The sequence below is a fragment of the Mesoplodon bidens genome, assembly GCF_964165515.1.
Source record: "Mesoplodon bidens genome assembly, chromosome: 5".
Classification (NCBI taxonomy): Eukaryota; Metazoa; Chordata; class Mammalia; order Artiodactyla; family Ziphiidae; genus Mesoplodon; species Mesoplodon bidens.
This window is the reverse complement of record NC_138161.1, coordinates 9,625,061-9,643,287: the sequence shown is the minus strand read 5'-3', so window position 1 is coordinate 9,643,287 and position 18,227 is coordinate 9,625,061. Positions and strand designations below refer to the sequence as shown.

Here is an 18,227-nt window from a genome sequence, read left to right as displayed (position 1 = left end):
CTCCCTCTTGCATCTCCCTCCCTCCCACCCCCCCATCCCACCCCTCTAGGTGGTCACAAAGCACCTAGCTGATCTCCCTGTGCTACGCGGCTACTTCCCACTAGCTATCTATTTTACGTTTGGTAGTGTACATATGTCCATGCCACTCTCACTTTGTCACAGCTTACCCTTCCCCCTCCCCATATCCTCAAGTCCATTCTCTAGTAGGTCTGTGTCTTTATTCCTGTCTTACCCCTAGGTTCTTCATGACATTTTTTTTTTCTTAGATTGAGTTTTTTCAGTCCTCTTACTGTGGATGCTTTGTTTGCTTTCCAGTTTGTTTTTATTCAAGACGTTTCTGTGATACCCTTTTAGCTTTGAAGACCTTCTGCTGACATATCTGTAGGATACCTTTTTGAAAGGAAACTCCCGGGAGAAAATGATAGGCTTTTTTTTTTTAAATCACCCTTCCCCTAAACTCGGGATATTTATATTTCCTATGACAATGTAACTAAATTATCCAATTTCTTGAACATTTTAAAAGACTGTTCACTTTGCTTGTCTGCCTTCCATCTGTAATGTAATCTAGACTCTAGTGTTGTTGTTTCATGGGGGAATTATATTTTGTGGTTTTTACACTCCATTTTTTTTGTTGAGGTATAGCTGATTTACAATACTAGGTAAGTTTCACGTGCACAACATAGTTTTTAAAGGTTATAGTACATTTATAGTTATTATAACATATTGGTTATATGCCCTATGCTGCACAGTATATCCTGGTAGCTTATTTATTGTATACACAGGAGTTTGTACCTCTTAATCCCCTACCCGTGTCTCCCTCGGCCACCCTGACCCCACTGGTAACCACTAGTTTGTTCTCCATGTCTGTGAGTCTGTTTCTGTTTTGTTACATTCATTCACTTGTTTTAATTTTTAGACTCCACATATAAGCGGTAACATACAGTATTTGTGATTTTCTGTCTGATGTTTCACTAAGCATAATACCCTCCAGGTCCATCCACGTTGTTGCAAAGAATTTATCTTGTCCCTCCTCCCACAGGAGAATTTTACTAATATTGATCTTTCTGCCTGGCTTTAAGACAAAGATCACTCTAGAACCGACTTGTCATAACCGACCCTCCTGTTCTGAAGTCGTCTGTTCTGTAATTTTCAGAAGACTGGCATCGTTGGTTTAACAGGAAGCGAACCTCATTCAAAGAGGCGTGGGGCGCACCCGAGCTTCAGGAGGGTGGTGGTGAAGAGAGCGCGCCCCTGAGCCACTTCACCACCGTGGACCGCGAGGCCATCTGGGCTGAGGTGGAGAAGGAGCCCGAGGTGTACCCGCCCGGCCGCGAGCCCAGCGAGGAAGACCTTGCCTGCTGTGCGGACCCGCCGGACGGGTCGGCCTGCGACACCGCGGACGACAGCGAGCGCACCGAGTCCGCGGACACGAGCCCCACGGACAGCGAGCACACGTCGTCCTTCTCCTCCCCTTCCCACGAGCCCCAGGAGCTGCGTGGCGGCGAGCTCTGCCGCACGCCCCTCCCCGCAGCAGCCCAGGGCCCCCCGAAGCCGGCGGCCAGCCTCAAGTCCGCTGTCAAGTGGAGCCTGGCGCGCGTGGACTCGGACAAGACCCAGGCGTCGGAGTCGCTGTCCAGCGATGAGGAGGCGGACGCGGAGCTCCAGGCCCTGAGCGCGGCCCGGCTGCTGAAGCAGCAGCGGGAGAGGCAGGAGGCGATCGAGGCCCTGTTTAAGCACATCCTGCTCTACCCGCAGCCCTATGACTCACGGCGCGTGCTGTACGCCTTCTCCGTGCTAGAAGCCGTGCTCAAAACCAACCCCAAGGAGTTCATCGAGGCCGTGTCCCGGACCAGCATGGACACGAGCTCCACCGCGCACCTCAACCTCGTCTCCAACCTCCTGGCTCGCCACCAGGAGGCGCTCGTCGGCCACAGTTTCTACGGAAAGCTCCAGACCCAGTCTCCCAACGTGTGCCCTCACTCGCTGCTGCTCGAGCTGCTCACCTACCTGTGCCTGAGCTTCCTGCGCAGCTACTACCCTTGTTACCTGAGGGTCTCCCACCGAGACGTCCTCGGCAACCGGGACGTGCAGGTCAAGAGCGTCGAGGTTTTGATCAGAATGATGACGCAGCTGGTCTCGGTGGCCAAGTCAGCCGAAGGGAAGAACGTGGAGTTCATCCACAGCCTGCTGCAGAGGTGCAGAGTCCAGGAGTTCGTACTGCTCTCGCTGTCCGCGTCCATGTACACAAGCCAGAAGCGCTACGGACTGGCCGTGGCGGAGCGGGGCCGAGCCCAGCGGGAGGACAGCCTGTTCGAGGAGCATCTCATCAACCTGGGCCAGGACCAGATCTGGAGTGAGCACCCCCTGCAGATTGAGCTGCTGAAGCTGCTGCAGGTGCTCATCGTCCTGGAGCACCACCTGGGGCCGGGGCACGAGGAGGCGGAACACCAGGCGGACCTGTCCCGGGAGTGGCGGCAGACCCTGAACTTCCAGCAGGCCATCAACGCCCTGCAGTACGTGCAGCCCCACCTGCTCACCTCGCAGGGGCTGCTGGTGTCCGCCGTGGTGAGGGGCCTGCAGCCGGCCTACGGCTACGGCATGCACCCGGCCTGGGTCAGCCTGGTCACGCACTCCTTGCCATACTTCGGAAGGTCCCTGGGCTGGACGGTGACCCCCTTCCTCGTCCAGATTTGCAAAAACTTGGACGAGCTGGTCAAGCAGTATGAAAGCGAATCGGTGAAGCTTTCTATCAGGTACGGTGAACCCTTTGATGTGTTACTGTTTCTTTCATGACAGCTTTTGTCACAGACGGCTGATTTCCCCTAGAAGCCAATTGGAGGATAATTTCAACCTAATCAAAAGCCTAGTCAGCATTGTCAAAAGGGGTAAGCAGGAACTAAATGTTCGGCTCCTTTATTTTCAATTCCACATGACTACCCAGGCTAGATGAGTGTTACAGGACAAGTCAGTCTCTCTTCATTAGTTTTGCAAAACAGAAAGAAAAATGTGGATCTTCACAGACATTCTAAAACACCTGGAAAACATTTTTCCAAAACGACTGTATAAATGTAAAAACAGCACAAATGATGCCTGTCCTTTTTGTAACAGTATTTCATTATGAGAGCCCCAGTTTTTTAAGATCGTGATATCTCTGTGGTTTCCGTGTTTATGTGTACGATTAAAAACCTTTATGGCCTCATTCTTAAAGATTCTCAAAACCAGTTTCTCGTTTCTTCACCAAAGCATAACCTCCAAGAGGGAAAACATTTCTCCGGATTATCCACTCACTCTTTTGGAAGGTCTAACAACCATTAGTCATTTTTGTCTTTTGGAACAACCCAACCAAAACAAAAAGGTAAATCATTTTTTCCTGAGTTCGAGACAGTTTTCATATATTGTTTTGTTTTCATTGGGGTTACGTCTATTTCAAATAAGAAATGTATGTATGTAATACAAACATATGCAAATGTTAATGCAAATGAACACACATGCAAATAATGAAGTGTATGCAAATATACGTGCAAACGTATGTATGTAAGTAATACAAATGTGGTTTTGTTCTTGCTGGCGCTCTCTGTGGGCGACTTCAGCCCTCCACCAGTATGGGATAGAAAGTAATCTTTTTTCCGGGTACTTTTTACTTGGCCTCATGGAGTTTAAAGATGTTTCAGCTGTTGGTTGCTCTACCCTATCTGGGATTCGATTGTAGAACGCAGCTAGCGCTTTGGTTGAGTGATTGGAAGAGTTTGTAATGAGGAGCCTCAGATGCGCAGACCTCGCTCTTTGAAAGAAAATCATGGGTTTAAATGCTCAGGGAGACGTTTTACTTCCAGACCACACGTGGGACTTGCTCTGGAGAGTGCTACAGCCCAGACTTTATCCCACCAGCACCACTGTCCTCGCGGAAAGGGAGATGGTGCCACCGCAGACGCAGCCGAGTCTCACATGTTCGTTTTCGTTTTTAGACTGCTGCTGTGAGTGACCCTACCAATTTGAAAAATGCCAAGAATGCCATTCTGGAAGAGCTTCCTCGGATTGTTAACACCATGGCCCTTCTCTGGAATGTTCTCAGAAAGGAGGAGACTCAAAAGAGACCCATGGATCTCCTTGGAGCCACGAAGGGATCTTCTTCCGTTTACTTTAAAACCACCAAAGTGAGAGAGCTTCCTTTGTGTGTTTACGATTGCCTTTGTCTTGTACTGTCCCACCAAAAAGTAAAAATGTACAGGGTTATATATATAAATAATCGAACGTAATGTGCTCAGAGAAACCTACATTAGAAGTAAGTTGGAAGTAGAAATCTCCAGTTTGTTTATTAGAGTAAGCTTCCTATTCATGGAAAGAAAAGCTTTGTGAGTAGTTTTCAGTTTATGTTTTCCCCTTGGCCCTTTTTTTTTTTAAGCCAAACATAAAGTCTCTAGGGGTTCCAGGTAGGGTACCTAAAGTCCTCAACCTGTTTCTCTTAAGCATCTCTACTAAGACAGCTTAGCTCTTACGTTCTGCTTTCAGTGGTGCCTTGAACAAGTGTTGAGGTGTCTTTGAGTTTTTTATTAAAGCAGAAGCTCACAACCCAGAGCATTTCTAGTTCTGTTACCGAACCAAACTTGGGTCCACTTGCCTGCACGCAGTAAAGGCAATCTACTGACACCAGGTCATGTTAAAGGCAAGTGGGGGGTTTATTTTAAGGCACCAGACAAGAAGTGTGGGCAGCTGATGCTCAAAAAAACCTGAACTCCCCCGACGGGTTTCAGGGAAGAGTTTTTAAGGGTAAGGTGAGGGAGGGGAGTTGCAGGGTGGGTGAACAGCTCATTACAGTTCTCTGGTTGATGATGAGATAACAGGGCCGTGTCACAGGAGTTAACATCATGAATCCTCAGGCTGCAGCGGGTCTGGGGTCTACCTGTTCATGGGCATCATTCAGTTAGCTTCTTCCATTTGGTGGGGGCTTTAGTATCTGTAAAACAACTCAGGAACATGCCTCAGACACTTACCTATGTACTTCAGGGAGGAACTAAAGGTTCTGTGACTGCCATAGGGCTGATTTACTGTTTAAATTGTTACCAGTTCTCCTCGCCCCACTGCTACTTTTGTCATCATGTGTTCACATCCTTGCAGTCATTAATTCTTGAGCCAGGCTTTTGTGACTCGGGAGGCCTGGGAGACTAAAGCTTTTCTACAAACAAGAGGCAGGCAGAGGACATGGTGGAGAGGGGTCTGTCCCAGGAAAGCCCCCATAGGATCCTGCTCGGTTACAGTTCACTCTCTCTTGGTAGCATCCCGACTCAGTCTCTGGCTGCTGTGTCTGGTGGCTCAGAATTATCGGGCTGTGTCTCACTTAGCTGAGCACCCCTGGTGCCAGGTGCGGCCTCAGAGCTTACACTGGCATCTGGCAGCCCGGGCTGAGCAGAACAGATCAGGACACAGGGAGCCAGATCACCTGGATTCAGCTCCCTGCTCAGGTGCTTTGTGGGACCTTGGGCAAGTTCATTAACCTGTCTATGCTGTAGTTTCCTCAGTTGGAAACACGAAGCCAGGCATCATCCAAGCACGCTTCGTTTATTGGCACATTTAGTCCTCACCTACAAGGTGGGTACTATTATTATTCCCAGATTACAGATGAGGACATTGGGGTGTAGAGAAGAGTGAGTGCTTTGCCCTCAATTGTGCATCTGATAAGCAGTGATGCTGGGATTAGGGTGAGTAGGCAATGGAGCCCGCCCCTGACTTCTGTTTTCTGATCTTTCTGTAGTGAGTCAGGCAGTTGCACAGGTGGCCTCCAAAATGTTCTGTCGGTTCCAGAGATACCCTCCAAGGGAAATCTGTGTTTCAAGCTGCCACAGGAACCTGCTTAATTTAAGCCTAAAAATTAAGCTCTAGAAAGGTTCAGAAAATCCTCAGGCACGCAGCCTGAGCCTCGGTTTCCTCCTCTGTGAAATGAGTCTGTTATTATGAGTCTGTTATTATGAGTCTGTTATTATCAGCCTATCTATGGGCTGATGGAAGGATTCATTTTAGCGACGGCTAACATTTACTGAGCACTTAGCTTAAGCCCTCCCTGAGGGACCCAAGGCCTTGAGCTGGGGCCCCCGTGGTTTCTCTGGAGCAGAAACCGTGGCGGGAGGGAGAGGATGTCTCCATCCCATGGGCAGTTGTATCTAAGGAGATGCTAAACTAAGGCAGTGGGGACAGAGGAAGCCAAGGTAAATTCATTCATTCCACAAACATGTGCATGTCTGCTGCTGTGTACCAGGCCCTGCTTATCCACTAGTGGATAAGATAGGGCAAGTAAGTCCTTGTCTGCCTGGCAGATACAGACGTTAACCATCAATTTAAAAATAATGATGAGAAGTGCTACAGAGAAGCCGGGGCACTCTAACAGGCTGTGACCCCTGGTCAGAGGGTCGAGGAGGCCTTCCTGAGGCAGAGAGGCTGAGCTGAGACCCAGGAAGAGAGGACTTGCCTGGGTAGGGAGGTGTTAGAGGCTGTGAGACCCACAGGATCTATAGAGGAAGGAACATGGAGGTTTCAGGAATGGAGAAAAACCCAGGCGCAGCCAAAGGGAGGGGGATGAGTGACGTCCGGGGCCGTGCTGTGAGTTTATTTTTAGTTGGTTACATAACAAAGTTAGTTAAATGGTACATATTTCTGGAAATTGAAAAACATCCTTCTTCCTGATGCATATAAGCCCTTCCAGGGCTGGTTGAGACAAGTGAGGCTAGGGGCTCTCAGGATGGGAACAGTGCCGACTCCACTGCGGGGTACCACCCCTGCTTTCTCACTGTGTCTGCAAAGCCTTGGGTGGCTTCCTTCGAGCCCTGCCCTGCTCACAGCTGCTCGAAGGTGGGATTCATCACCTCCCAAGGGTCTCTTCCTGCTCGGCTCCGCTAGCCGTCTGTCCGTCCGCCTGGGCTGCCTGCCGTGCCTCTCGTCCAGTTCCTCCTCCCACGGCCTGGTGCCTGGGATGCTGAGACAAAGGCCCGCCCCGGCTCCCAGGGTTTACAGGCGCTGGTGGTGAAGCACACAGTCCACCGTAGCCCTGATTCTACTCTGCTCTAACTCTTCGTTTTTCTATTTTTTAGACCATACGACAAAAAATTTTAGACTTCTTAAACCCCTTGACAGCCCCTCTTGGAGTTCAGCTGATAGCAGCTGTTGCAGCAGTGTGGGGCAGGAAGAAAGTGAAACGCCACAGTAAGACAAAGGTAAAGCCAGAAATGAAAGCAGTAGCTAACTTACTCTGACAAAATACCAGAGAGTCATGTGTGATAAAAAGTGACGCCAGAGGCCAACACGGGAGATTGGGGCAGTGGTTCCACTGTTTTATTTATTTTTTATTCTTTTATTTTTTATAATCTTTTCTTTTCTTTCTTTCTTTATTTTTGGCTGCTTTGGGTCTTCGTTGCTGTGCGCAGGCTTTCTCTAGTTGCGGCGAGCAGGGGCTACTCTTCGTTGCCCTGCGTGGGCTTCTCACTGCAGTGGCTTCTCATGTTGCAGAGCACAGGCTCTAGGCGCGCAGGCTTCAGTAGTTGTGGCTCGCGGGCTCTAGAACTCAGGCTCAGTAGTTGTGGCGCACGGGCTCAGTTGCTCCGCGGCATGTGGGATCTTCCCAGACCAGGGCTCGAACCCGTGTCCCCTGCATCGGCAGGCGGATTCTCAACCACTGCGCCACCAGGGAAGCCCGTGATAGCTTTCTTTTTTTTAACTAATCTTTTTAAAGACTTTATCTTTTGAGGGCAGTTTTAGGTTCACAACAAAATGAGAGGAAGGTACAAGGAGTTCCCATATTCCCCTGTCCCTGCACGTGCATGCCCTGCTCCCCACAGCAGCCCCCGCCAGGGGGTTACCCTTGTCACAGTTGCTGAACCTACACTGACACGTCCATAATTTACATTCGCCTTTTTAAATTTATTAAAGTAATGCTTGTTCATGATGGTCAAGAAAATTTAAATCATCGCATTCCTGTGCCCAGACTTCAGTTTGCATTTTGTCCATTCTTTCTCCACTGACTGGTCCATCACGAGGCCCTCCAGGAGCTTGGTTCATGTGCTTCTGCAAAACCAGCACGTACTTCCCTGGTCCCCTCTGTCGACCATGCTACCTGGTACCTCCCTCAGAGGGTCTGCCCCACCCCCCGGACACTGTCTCAGGGCCCAGCGTAGGCCCCTGTTCCCTGAGGAGGTGTGAGAGGCTGGTGGCCCAGGCTACCCACCTTAGCACTTGTTGGGGCTTCCGGGCGAGAAACCTGATACTTGCAAGTGCATGTCACCACCCTACACAGACTTCTGTCATCAAAACATGCCTCCCTCACCGGGCCTTGCCTGCCACAGCCAGCTCGCAGGAACCTGATTTACCTGTTTTTCTTACTGTCCTCATACTTCGGGGGCTGTCTCGATATCAACCTGTTTCCTTCCAATTAAATGTATCTGTTTGTACAATGCTTTCTCAGCTTGAACATACCAGAGTGACTGCCCATCATCAGCTACGCGTTTTATTCCTTATTTGTATCAGATACTGATTAGGTTACTGTGATTAAATGCTAACCTCACTCTTCATTCCCGCCAATAGAGTCCATTCCCCAGTTTTCATTTAAATATTTCTTTAAAAGATTAAAAACAAATGTCTTTTCCCAGGAGCAGGTATTATAGAGTGCTTTCTGTGCGTCATTCGTATTTTTGTTTTCTCTCTGTGAGCCTTAAAGGAATGATTTTTTTCTCAGCAGATCGTCCCGGCGGCCAGCGCGTCCCAGCTGACGCTCGTGGACCTGATCTGTGCGCTGAGCACCCTGCAGACGGACACGGTGCTGCACCTGGTGAAGGAAGTGGTGAAGAGGCCGCCGCAGGTCCTGGGGGATGAGGTCAGGAGCCTGGGGACCCTCAGAGGAACGCAGTACTCTCTCTAACTCCACGTCTTATAAACTGTGTTTGGGAGGGAAACAGAGGTTACTGCAGCAACTAGGAATTCGGGGGCTGTAAAACGAAGTGTTCTTACCGGGCTCTGCAGAGATCCATGAAATGTGCTTCACGGGCTCCTGTTTTGGGGTGCAAGCCACTTGAGGTGAAGGACGGACTTCCATCCTTACATCCCACTGCAGGGTGCGCTGCCTGGTAGTGGTTCAAATCGAATAACTCTGTTAGAAAGAAGAAATGGCACGTGCCTCAAGGAACTTGCAGCCGAAAAGGCGTCAGAGTTAAACAAAGCCAGACACTAGTTAAAGGTGGAAGAGACTGATTTTATTCAGTAACTCCTGCAGCAGGGGAAAGAGTTGTGCTCAGTTCCAGTGTGTGCAGAGGTGACTGGGCAGTTTAAGCAGAGAAAGGAGAGCAGGAAGGGTGAACAAGCAGGGGCTTCAGCAAAGTCAGGGGAGGGGAGAGTTACAAGCAAGCAGGAAGGGGGTTGGCGGATGTAATTAGGCCCTCGGGGTTTGCAGACTGTGAAGTGCAGGGTAGGTTCCTGTGCTCCCTTGGAGACTGGGAAACAGGGGCCCTGTCTTCCTTGATGATGGTATTTCAGAGGGATGGCTGCCAGGTCCTTGAGAAAGACATTCCTGGGTTGTAGGAGATACATATACATCTCAAAGGGCCAGAGCAAGGATTTATAACTGTAAGCTTTTCTTAATAAATGCTCAAAGAAAGGGAGGTCAGGAGCCTATCAGGAGTTGGCTAAACACACAGCAGATTCCTTCAGAAGCCTTGAGCTTTCTTTCTTAGGCAGGCATTTTAAGGGGGTTGAGGTCATCCCCCTAGGGACATGGCCTTGAGCTGCTGGGAAACTGTTGGGACATCCCGGTTGGCACAGTGGTTAAGAATCTGCCTGCCAATACAGGGGCCACGGGTTCGAGCCCTGGTCCGGGAAGATCCCACAGGCCGTGGAGCAACTAAGCCCGTGCGCCACAACTACTGAGCCTGCGCTCTAGAGCCCGCGAGCCACAACTACTGAGCCCCCGTGCCACAACTACTGAAGCCCATGCTCTGCAACAAGAGGAGCCACCACAATGAGAAGCCTGTGCACCACAACGAAGAGTAGCCCCTGCTTGCTGCAACTAGAAAAAGCCCGCGTGCAACGAAGACCCAATGCAGCCAAAAATAAATAATAAATAAATAAATTTTTTTTTAAAAGGCTAGGAAATTATAAATACAGACGCTACAGTCTGACATAAGCATCTCAGGATTTGGACTTTCCTCAGAAACATAATTCTCAGTTTTTTCTTGCATTTTCAGTAAAATGTTTTCAGGAGGGAAGGAGAGAACGGGGAGAGGGAGGGAGAGAAATAGAAAGGGACTGTTGAGTAATGGGAGATATTTTAGAAGCTCTGGAATCTAATGATTAACCCTTTGGTTGATCAACTTTGGTCATTGATTACCTCATTCATTGATTGTTAAAAAAAATTGGAGTGAGGATATTGAGGAATTCCCCAAAACGGCTTGTGACCAAGGGCCAGATTCTTGTACCATTTCTTTTACTGTTGGAAAGCAAAAATATTATAGGAGGAAGAAAAACTATATGATTTAAAATTCAAAAAAAAGAAGAAGAAAAAGAAGAGGGCTCAGAGGAGCCTGACTGGACTAGGTCAAGGAGAGCATGTTTGTCAATGGGCGAGTTAAAAATCTGCATAATTTTTACAAAGGTACAAAGTACACGTCAGAGGACTTAACTCATCCTGGACATGCTGAGAAAGAAGAGGTTTCATCTGGCTGCAGGGAAAGCAGTGGCCTTTGAAGGGTGACGTGATTGAACCACAAAGCTCTTATAGTTTTTCTCCCCAGTTTCTAGGGGGGCACCTTTTCCTTTACGCACAATGATTTTGCAACAGAACAGACTGTGTGCCATAAGAGTTTTCTGCCTAATGAGGTGGATGGACCTAGAGTCTGTCATACAGAGTGAAGTAAGTCAGAAAGAGAAAGACAAAGACTGTATGCTGACACATATATATGGAATTTAAGAAAAAAAAATGTCATGAAGAACCTAGGGGTAAGACAGGAATAAAGACACAGACCTACTAGAGAATGGACTTGAGGATATGGAGAGGGGGAAGGGTAAGCTGTGACAAAGCGAAAGAGAGGCATGGACATATATACACTACCAAACGTAAGGTAGATAACTAGTGGGAAGCAGCCGCATAGTACAGGGAGATCAGCTAGGTGCTTTGTGACCGCCTGGAGTGGTGGGATAGGGAGGGTGGGAGGGAGACGCAAGAGGGAAGGGATATGGAAACATATGTATATGTATAACTGATTCATTATGTTATAAAGCAGAAACTAACACACCATTGTTAAGCAATTATACTCCAATAAAGATGTAAAAAAAAAAAAAAAAAGAAATCCAAAAAAAAAAAAAAAAAAGTTTTCTGCCTGAGAGATTTTTGGTTTTACCAAAGCAGACCTTTTCGTTGAAAGTGTTGGAGCTGTTTTGTTCTTAATTAATTTGATAGAAAGCAGGGATTTGTTCCAACCTTGAAATAATTGCCTTCTCTTAGGTAATTTAACATTATACAGTTAGGAACAATTCAAGAATAATTCCCTAAGTGAAAATTAAGGGAGGGGACCAAGTGATTTTGCTAAAAAATAGCTTTAATCAAACAGATATTTGTATGCCAGGGTTCATAACAGCATGAATCACAATAGCCAAAAGGTAGAAACAACCCAAGTGTCCATCAGTGGATGAATGGGTAAACAAAATGAGGTCTGTACATGCAATGGACTGACTATCATTCAGCCTTAAAAAGGAATGAAATTCTGACAGATGCTGTACCGTGGATGAACGTTGACAGCATTCTGCTAAGGGGAATAAGCCCGTCCAGAAGGACAGTATTATATGATTCCGCTTATCTGGGGTACCCAGAGTAGTCAAGTCCCTAGAGACAGAAAGAAGAATGATGGTCACTAGGGACTGCGGGGGAGGAGGGAATGGGAGTTAATGGGGACAGAGTTTCAGTTTGGGAAGATGAAGAAGTTCTGTACATGAATGGTGGTCATAGTTGCCCAACAATGTGAATACACTGGATGCCCTGTACACTTAAAAATGTTTAAAATGGTAGATTTTGTCAAGTATATTTTACCAAAATAAAAAATTTTTACAGCATATAAAAGAGATCTTCTTTTTAGATATTAAGGTCATAGCACTAGGGGTGGTGAACAAAAGCTAAACCTTGGAATCAGAGATGTGTTCAGCCATTTTCACCCCAGAGTGGAAAGCTGACCAAGGATACCTTCAGCAGTTTTGCTTCTGCCTGCCTTGGAGGAGAACTCTCCACTTGAAGCTCTTCCTCTGAAAGGCACGTGGCACAGGGTCACCCTCTGCAGAAACGTCCACACTGGGAAGGCCACTTGGGGCTTCTAACCGGTCAGTTACACTCGGGGCTCTGGTGCTCTTCCTTCATTCCACGTGTTTATTGAAAATCAAGTCTGCATCCGTAGCGGGGAGTCCTAAATAGCTGACACTGTTCCTGCCTACGGTCAGCCTGTATTCTCGTTGGGGAAAGAAGATAAGGCAGCCTACAGATTTACACTGTGAGGCCAGATCATGGAACTGGCCAAGTGATTAAGCAGTCAGATGTAAAAGGGACATGGGCAACTTCATGGCATCTGTCGGACGTCTGCCCCCAGTCTCCCAAATGCCTGGTGGTCTTATTGCCTTTTACTCTTGAATGTAAATGGTAAAGTAATGGACCCTGAAGAGAGGGAGCAGGGTGGTGGAGGCAGGCAGGGGCAGCATCAGATCCTGGGTGGATTGGCATTTATATCTCCGAGCAGGTCTAGCTGGCAGGAGATTGACCTTCCGCGCTGCCGATCAGTCCCCACGGATGGGGTTACAGCTGCAGCCGTGGGGGAGCTGGCCCTGCAACAGCTTTACACACAGAGCAGGCGCTTTTAGGTTTTGTTCCTTCATGTTACTGCAATTTCTGCAAACACCTGCAACTCCTGGGCTTAAAAAAAAAAAAAAAAAAACCTAGATGTCTGGCTGAGTGGTTTTTGGCTTTTTGAATGACAAAATTACATTTTGTGGTTAGTTTAGTTAATTGGCTCAACTTCTATAACTTCTACAAATAGCCTTTTACAAGCAAGAAGGGAAAAAATGTGTGTTTGGAAAACCTATTTCTAAGTAGTTCCAGCCATTTGGGATTCAGGGAAGTTGTCTGGGCTGTTGGAGGGAATTCCTGGAGCTAAGAATTCAAATTTGGCATTGTCTCTCAACTGTAGCTCCCGAGGGCCAACTTTGGCCACCAACTTTGTGTTTGGGGAGGTTCAGTTATAATGCCAAATCTTCCCTAAATACTTGTTAAAAGCCTGGAATGGGAAGTAGGTAAACATAAAGGGAATGACTCTGGGAGTCTGATGAGAGGGGCACTAATGATTTGGGACCTCATAGGATACATTTGTTTTTGTTTCACTTGGGGGATACTTTCTATTATTATATTTGAAAGACTCTAGCTGCAAACATTTGCTTTGTTAGGATATAGAATCTGTTTCATTTCTGTATTTGAATTCTTTTTTAGCCGTATTTCCTACCAACTTGGAGTAATTAGCTTTGCTTTAATTTTCAGAAATCGCCCCTCGTGGATGTCCCTGTGTTGCAGTTTTGTTATGCTTTCATCCAAAGGTAATGCAGCCCCTCAAAGACGTTTCTCAATAATAGATGCTATTGCAATGATTATAAATAATTCCTCTGATTGTATTTCCGTTTTTTCTTTTAATTGAAGTATCATTGATTTACAATGTTGTGTTAGTTTCAGGTATACAGCAAAATGACTCCAGTATATATATATATATATTCTTTTCAGAAACTTTTCCACTATAGGTTATTATGAGATATTGAATATAGTTCCCAGTGCTATTGTTTATTTTTTAAGATTTATTTATTTTTTAATTAATTAATTAATTTTGGCTGCGTTGGGTCTTCGTTGCTGCACGCAGGCTTTCTCTAGTTGCGGCGAGCGGGGACTACTCTTCGTTGCGGCTCGCGGGCTTCTCATTATAGTGGCTTCTCTTGTTGCGGAGCATGGGCTCAAGGCACGCGGGCTTCAGTAGTTGTGGCTCACAGGCTCAGTAGTTGTGGCTTGCAGGTCTAGAGCGCAGGCTCAGTAGTTGTGGCACACAGGGTTAGTTGCTCCGCAGCATGTGGGATCTTCCCGGACCAGGGTTCGAACCCATGTCCCGTGCATTGGCAGGCGGATTCTTAACCACTCTGCCACCAGGGAAGTCCCTTATTATTTATTTTATTTATTTTTGGCTGTGTCGGGTCTTAGTTGAGGCACATGGCATCTTTCGTTGCGGCGTGCAGGCTTTCTCTGGTTGTGACGTGCAGGTTTTCTCTCTCTAGTTGTGGTTCACAGGCTCCAGGGCGCGTGGGCTCTGTAGTTGTGGCGCGAGGGTTCCAGAGCACGTGGGCTCTGTAGTTTGCGGCACACAGGCTCTCTAGTTGAGACGTGCAAGCTCAGTAGTTGTGGCATTCGGGCTTAGTGGCCCTGCGGCATGTGGGATCTTAGTTCCCTAACCAGGGATCGAACCCACGTTCCCTGCGTTGTAAGGCGGATTCTTTACCACTGGACCACCAGGGAAGTGCCTGTTTATCTATTTAATATATAGGAGTGTGTACATTTTAATCCCAAACTCCTCGTTTATCCCTCCCTGCCCCCCCCATTGTGTTTCTTGATTACTGGAGAGGCTTAGTTCAGAAGGTATCTGAATGGAGCCCTTATTTCCTCTCGAGGCATGGGAATACCCTGATGATTTTACTTTTTCTTCCTGCAGAGATCTCATCTGACATTTTAAAGTCTGGGTGCTATAGCTTAAATCCTTACGTCAGCAAAGCTTTATGTGAGGCCTGGTAAACTTTAGAAGAACCAGTTTGCATTAAATTGATACCAAAAAAGGAGGGGGGATTTTAAGGACCTCTTTTAGAAAAAGGAGAAGGGATTATTTTTGGTGCCATCCTCAATGCTTTGCCATGTTTTCTGCTGGACGGCTTCTGCGTGGGTTTACTATGTTGAATATCCGCATGCGGGGGTCTCAGCTATAGGGGTTCCCCAGGTGTTTCTCCACGGGTAGAAAGGACGCTTTGCTGGGCCTCGTGCAGATCTTACGGCAGGTCCCGGGTGCGGCTCCCGGACCCCTCCATCGTGTGGGGTGTTCTCGGCTGCAGTAATGAGGGTGAAGGGAGTGTAGCCCCGTCTCAAGGAAGCCTCAGTATTCTCACGTATCTCAGGGGGTTCACAATGAGTCTGACCACCAGCTGCAAGCGCCCTGGCTAACAAGTTCACGTTCCGTGGTTATTCCGGCTGACTGTATCCTGAGGTGGCCGGAAGGGTCATAGTCCCAGGAGTCCCTGCATGTGGGGTTGAGGTCAGACCAGCTGTTCATCCTTCACCACAAGCATCCCTGCACTTCTTTCCTCCAGGAGGTAAAGATGAGCTGGTCCTGTCCCCTCTCGTGGTAACTAATGCCTGTTGTATCACTAGCAAGCGCCTGTCGCAGGGGCCTAAGTGATATCTGAGCCTTCCCAGCAGCTGCAGGAGCTGCGGCCTCCTTTTACAGAGGAGGCCCTGCCCAGGTCAGTCAGGAGGCAGTAAGTCAGGGACGAGGACTTGAACCTGGGGCCCTCTGGCTGCGGCCAAGCTCTGCCTTTTGTGCTGTGCAGCCTCGCTCCGTAGCCATAATCCAAGTCCTTGTTTTTCTGAGGCCTGACCTTGCCCTCTGTGACCTTCTGATGGTTGACTCTGTTTCCAGAGACGTTGGAGAGGCCGAATGGTAGAGCCAGACAGGCCCAGAGATCAGACAGTCCTCTAGTTCAAGGCTTTCACGTTATAGACGAGGAAACCAGGGGCCTCTGACCTGTCAGCAGGGTTGCAGGTCTCCAAACTCCAAGTTCTTGGCAGAATACCAAAATGTAGCTTGTGTGGATTGTAATGTAAAAAAGAGCAAACAGGTCAGGCGGATGTGCCCTCTTCCTGTGCTTTCCAACCACCCGGATCTAAAATGTGCTTATAAATAACATTTTGTTTTGACCTGTTTAGGGTTGGATATTTTTTTTCTTTCTTTCTTTCTTTCTTTTTTTTTAAATAGGCTCCCAGCAACAGCCTTGCAAGCAAACTTCCCTTCGCTGTTGGGTGTGTTAAAGGAGTCCGTGCAGTTGAATCTCGCTCCCCCTGGTTATTTTCTGCTTCTCAGGTACCGTGTCCCAGCACTCACGTCACCGTATTTTTCTTCGGGAACATGTTTTTATTTCTGCAGCATTCTTGGTCTGAAGCTGATTGTCTCTCAACAGCATGCTGAACGACTTTGTAACAAGAACTCCCAACCTGGAGAGCAAGAAGGATCAAAAGGATCTGCAGGTCTGTATGTGCAAGTCTGGCCGGCTGTCACTGTCCCAGGAGTATCACCCCCCTTTAGAGGGTCTCCCTGGAGATAGTAACCATTGGGCAGAACCAGATCTTAGATTTGCATTTGTTCCCACGTCTGATTCCCTCCGTTACTGTCTTTAGAGGACTCTGGACAATCTCCTGATGAAGGTTCTCATGTTAGACTTGACCAGGCGACCGTGCAGTTTACAAGGCACCGTCTCGCTTCTCACTGTACACAGATGTATGCGGACTTACTCTGCAGCATGACTGGAACAATAAGTCTACCTTTATGCACAGATTCCTTTCCTTAGAACCTTCCCCCGTCTTTTTAAAGCAACATAGACTCACAGGAAGTTTCAGAAACACTGAAACACAAAAGTAAGACTCACCCATAGGAGAAGGAAAATCTTCTCCTTTGAGTAGAATGCCAACTATCAACAGTACATAGAAGTAATGAAGGAGTTAGAAAAATCACTATTTTGCAACCATTATAATCCTTGAGTGAGGAGCTTTTTTTTTTTTTTTTTTTTTGCGGTACGTGGGCCTCTCACTGCTGCGGCCTCTCCCATTGCGGAGCACAGGCTCCGGACGCACAGGCTCAGCGGCCATGGCTCACGGGCCCAGCCACTCCGCGGCATGTGGGATCCTCCCGGACCAGGGCACGAACCCGTGTCCCCTGTATCGGCAGGCGGACTCTCAACCACTGCGCCACCAGGGAAGCCCCCAGTGAGGAGCTTTTTGAGTCAAAGCCTTTAAACTGCGTTGTGTAGTTTATGGCTTTGGTGACATCACTGCTAATCGTTGTGATCCCTGGTGTCTATGAAATATCTGTCCAGTTCCTGATTCTGAAGCACTAGAGTTCTACGTAAAGCGCAGTGACTCCTTTGGCTCAACCGGTAGAGAAGAAAGCATCATCCAAGGGCAAGTGCTGCAGCCCAGCCCTTGGGTAGCACCTCCTGCACTCACCCGGAAACCCTCCCCCTTCCATGGGCTGTTGCCTGCCGCGGCCCCTCCGTCTCCAGTCCATCGGCGGGACTGTGGCCACAGGCGCTACCGCAGCTGGTTCTGCTCCTGTTGGTGAGGGGGCCGGTGGGCCTCTGCTTCCGCCCCACGATATCCCAGCCTCCCTGACCCTGACTCCTTCCTGCTGTTTCCAGGCACCCCAACTTCTTTCCCATCCATTCACTGCACTTGAAATGGGAGCTCTTCTAAGTCCTCAACCCCTTTTCTTGATCTGCTTTTAAGAATTTATTGTATTGAAGTCGAGTTGATTTACAGTGTTGTGTCCATTTCTGCTGTACAGCAGAGTGACTCAGTTATACACATATATATCCTTTTTCATATTCTTTTCCATTATGCTTTATCACAGGATATTGAATATAGTTCCCTTGTTGTTTATCCATCCTGTATACATAATACTTTGCATCTGCTCATCCCCACCTCCCACTCCATCCTCCCCCCACACCCCACCCACCTTGGCAACCACAAGTCTGTTCTCTACGTCTGTGAGTCTGTTTCTATTTCATAGATAGGTTCATTTGTGTCATATTTTAGATTCCACATATAAGTGATAGCAAATGGTGTTTGTCTTTCTCTGACTTACTTCACTCAGTATGGTCATCACCAGGTCCATCCATCTATTCTTGACCTTCCTCGCCGCCATCATCCACCCCACACCTCTGCCCAGGTGCACTGCGGACAGTTCCCGCGGGTACACCCCCCTTGCCACCGGCAGGCAGATGTGCTTTTGCTTCCTGCCCGCACACAGCTGCTGGACTCATAGTGGAAGTCAGGACTGTTCAGTTCTCAGACATCAGGGATGTACAGCCCCTCTTAGCTGGCAACACTCGATGATACCCGCTCAGTGTTTCTACCTCTGTCCCAGCTACTT

The 18,227-nt window shown here is 48.0% G+C and overlaps 1 protein-coding gene across 8 annotated transcripts in view; it reads left to right on the top strand.

The window, feature by feature from the left end:
* The window catches only part of DOP1B (DOP1 leucine zipper like protein B), a 107,642-nt gene that overhangs the window by 67,727 nt on the left and 21,688 nt on the right, over window positions 1-18,227 (top strand). For 5 of the 8 annotated variants that reach the window (XR_014015876.1, XM_081234474.1, XM_081234473.1 and 2 more), the window contains exons 19-26: window positions 1,154-2,753; window positions 3,244-3,355; window positions 3,966-4,154; window positions 7,080-7,202; window positions 8,717-8,854; window positions 13,541-13,596; window positions 16,059-16,163; window positions 16,261-16,327. Coding sequence is in view for 7 of the 8 variants with exons in the window: in XM_081234474.1 (XP_081090600.1) it covers window positions 1,154-2,753; window positions 3,244-3,355; window positions 3,966-4,154; window positions 7,080-7,202; window positions 8,717-8,854; window positions 13,541-13,596; window positions 16,059-16,163; window positions 16,261-16,327 (2,390 nt within the window). In the remaining variant the exon portion in view is untranslated. The remainder of the gene's footprint in view (window positions 1-1,153; window positions 2,754-3,243; window positions 3,356-3,965; window positions 4,155-7,079; window positions 7,203-8,716; window positions 8,855-13,540; window positions 13,597-16,058; window positions 16,164-16,260; window positions 16,328-18,227) is intronic. The other 3 variants (XM_081234477.1, XM_081234475.1, XM_081234472.1) reach the window with 1 other exon arrangement.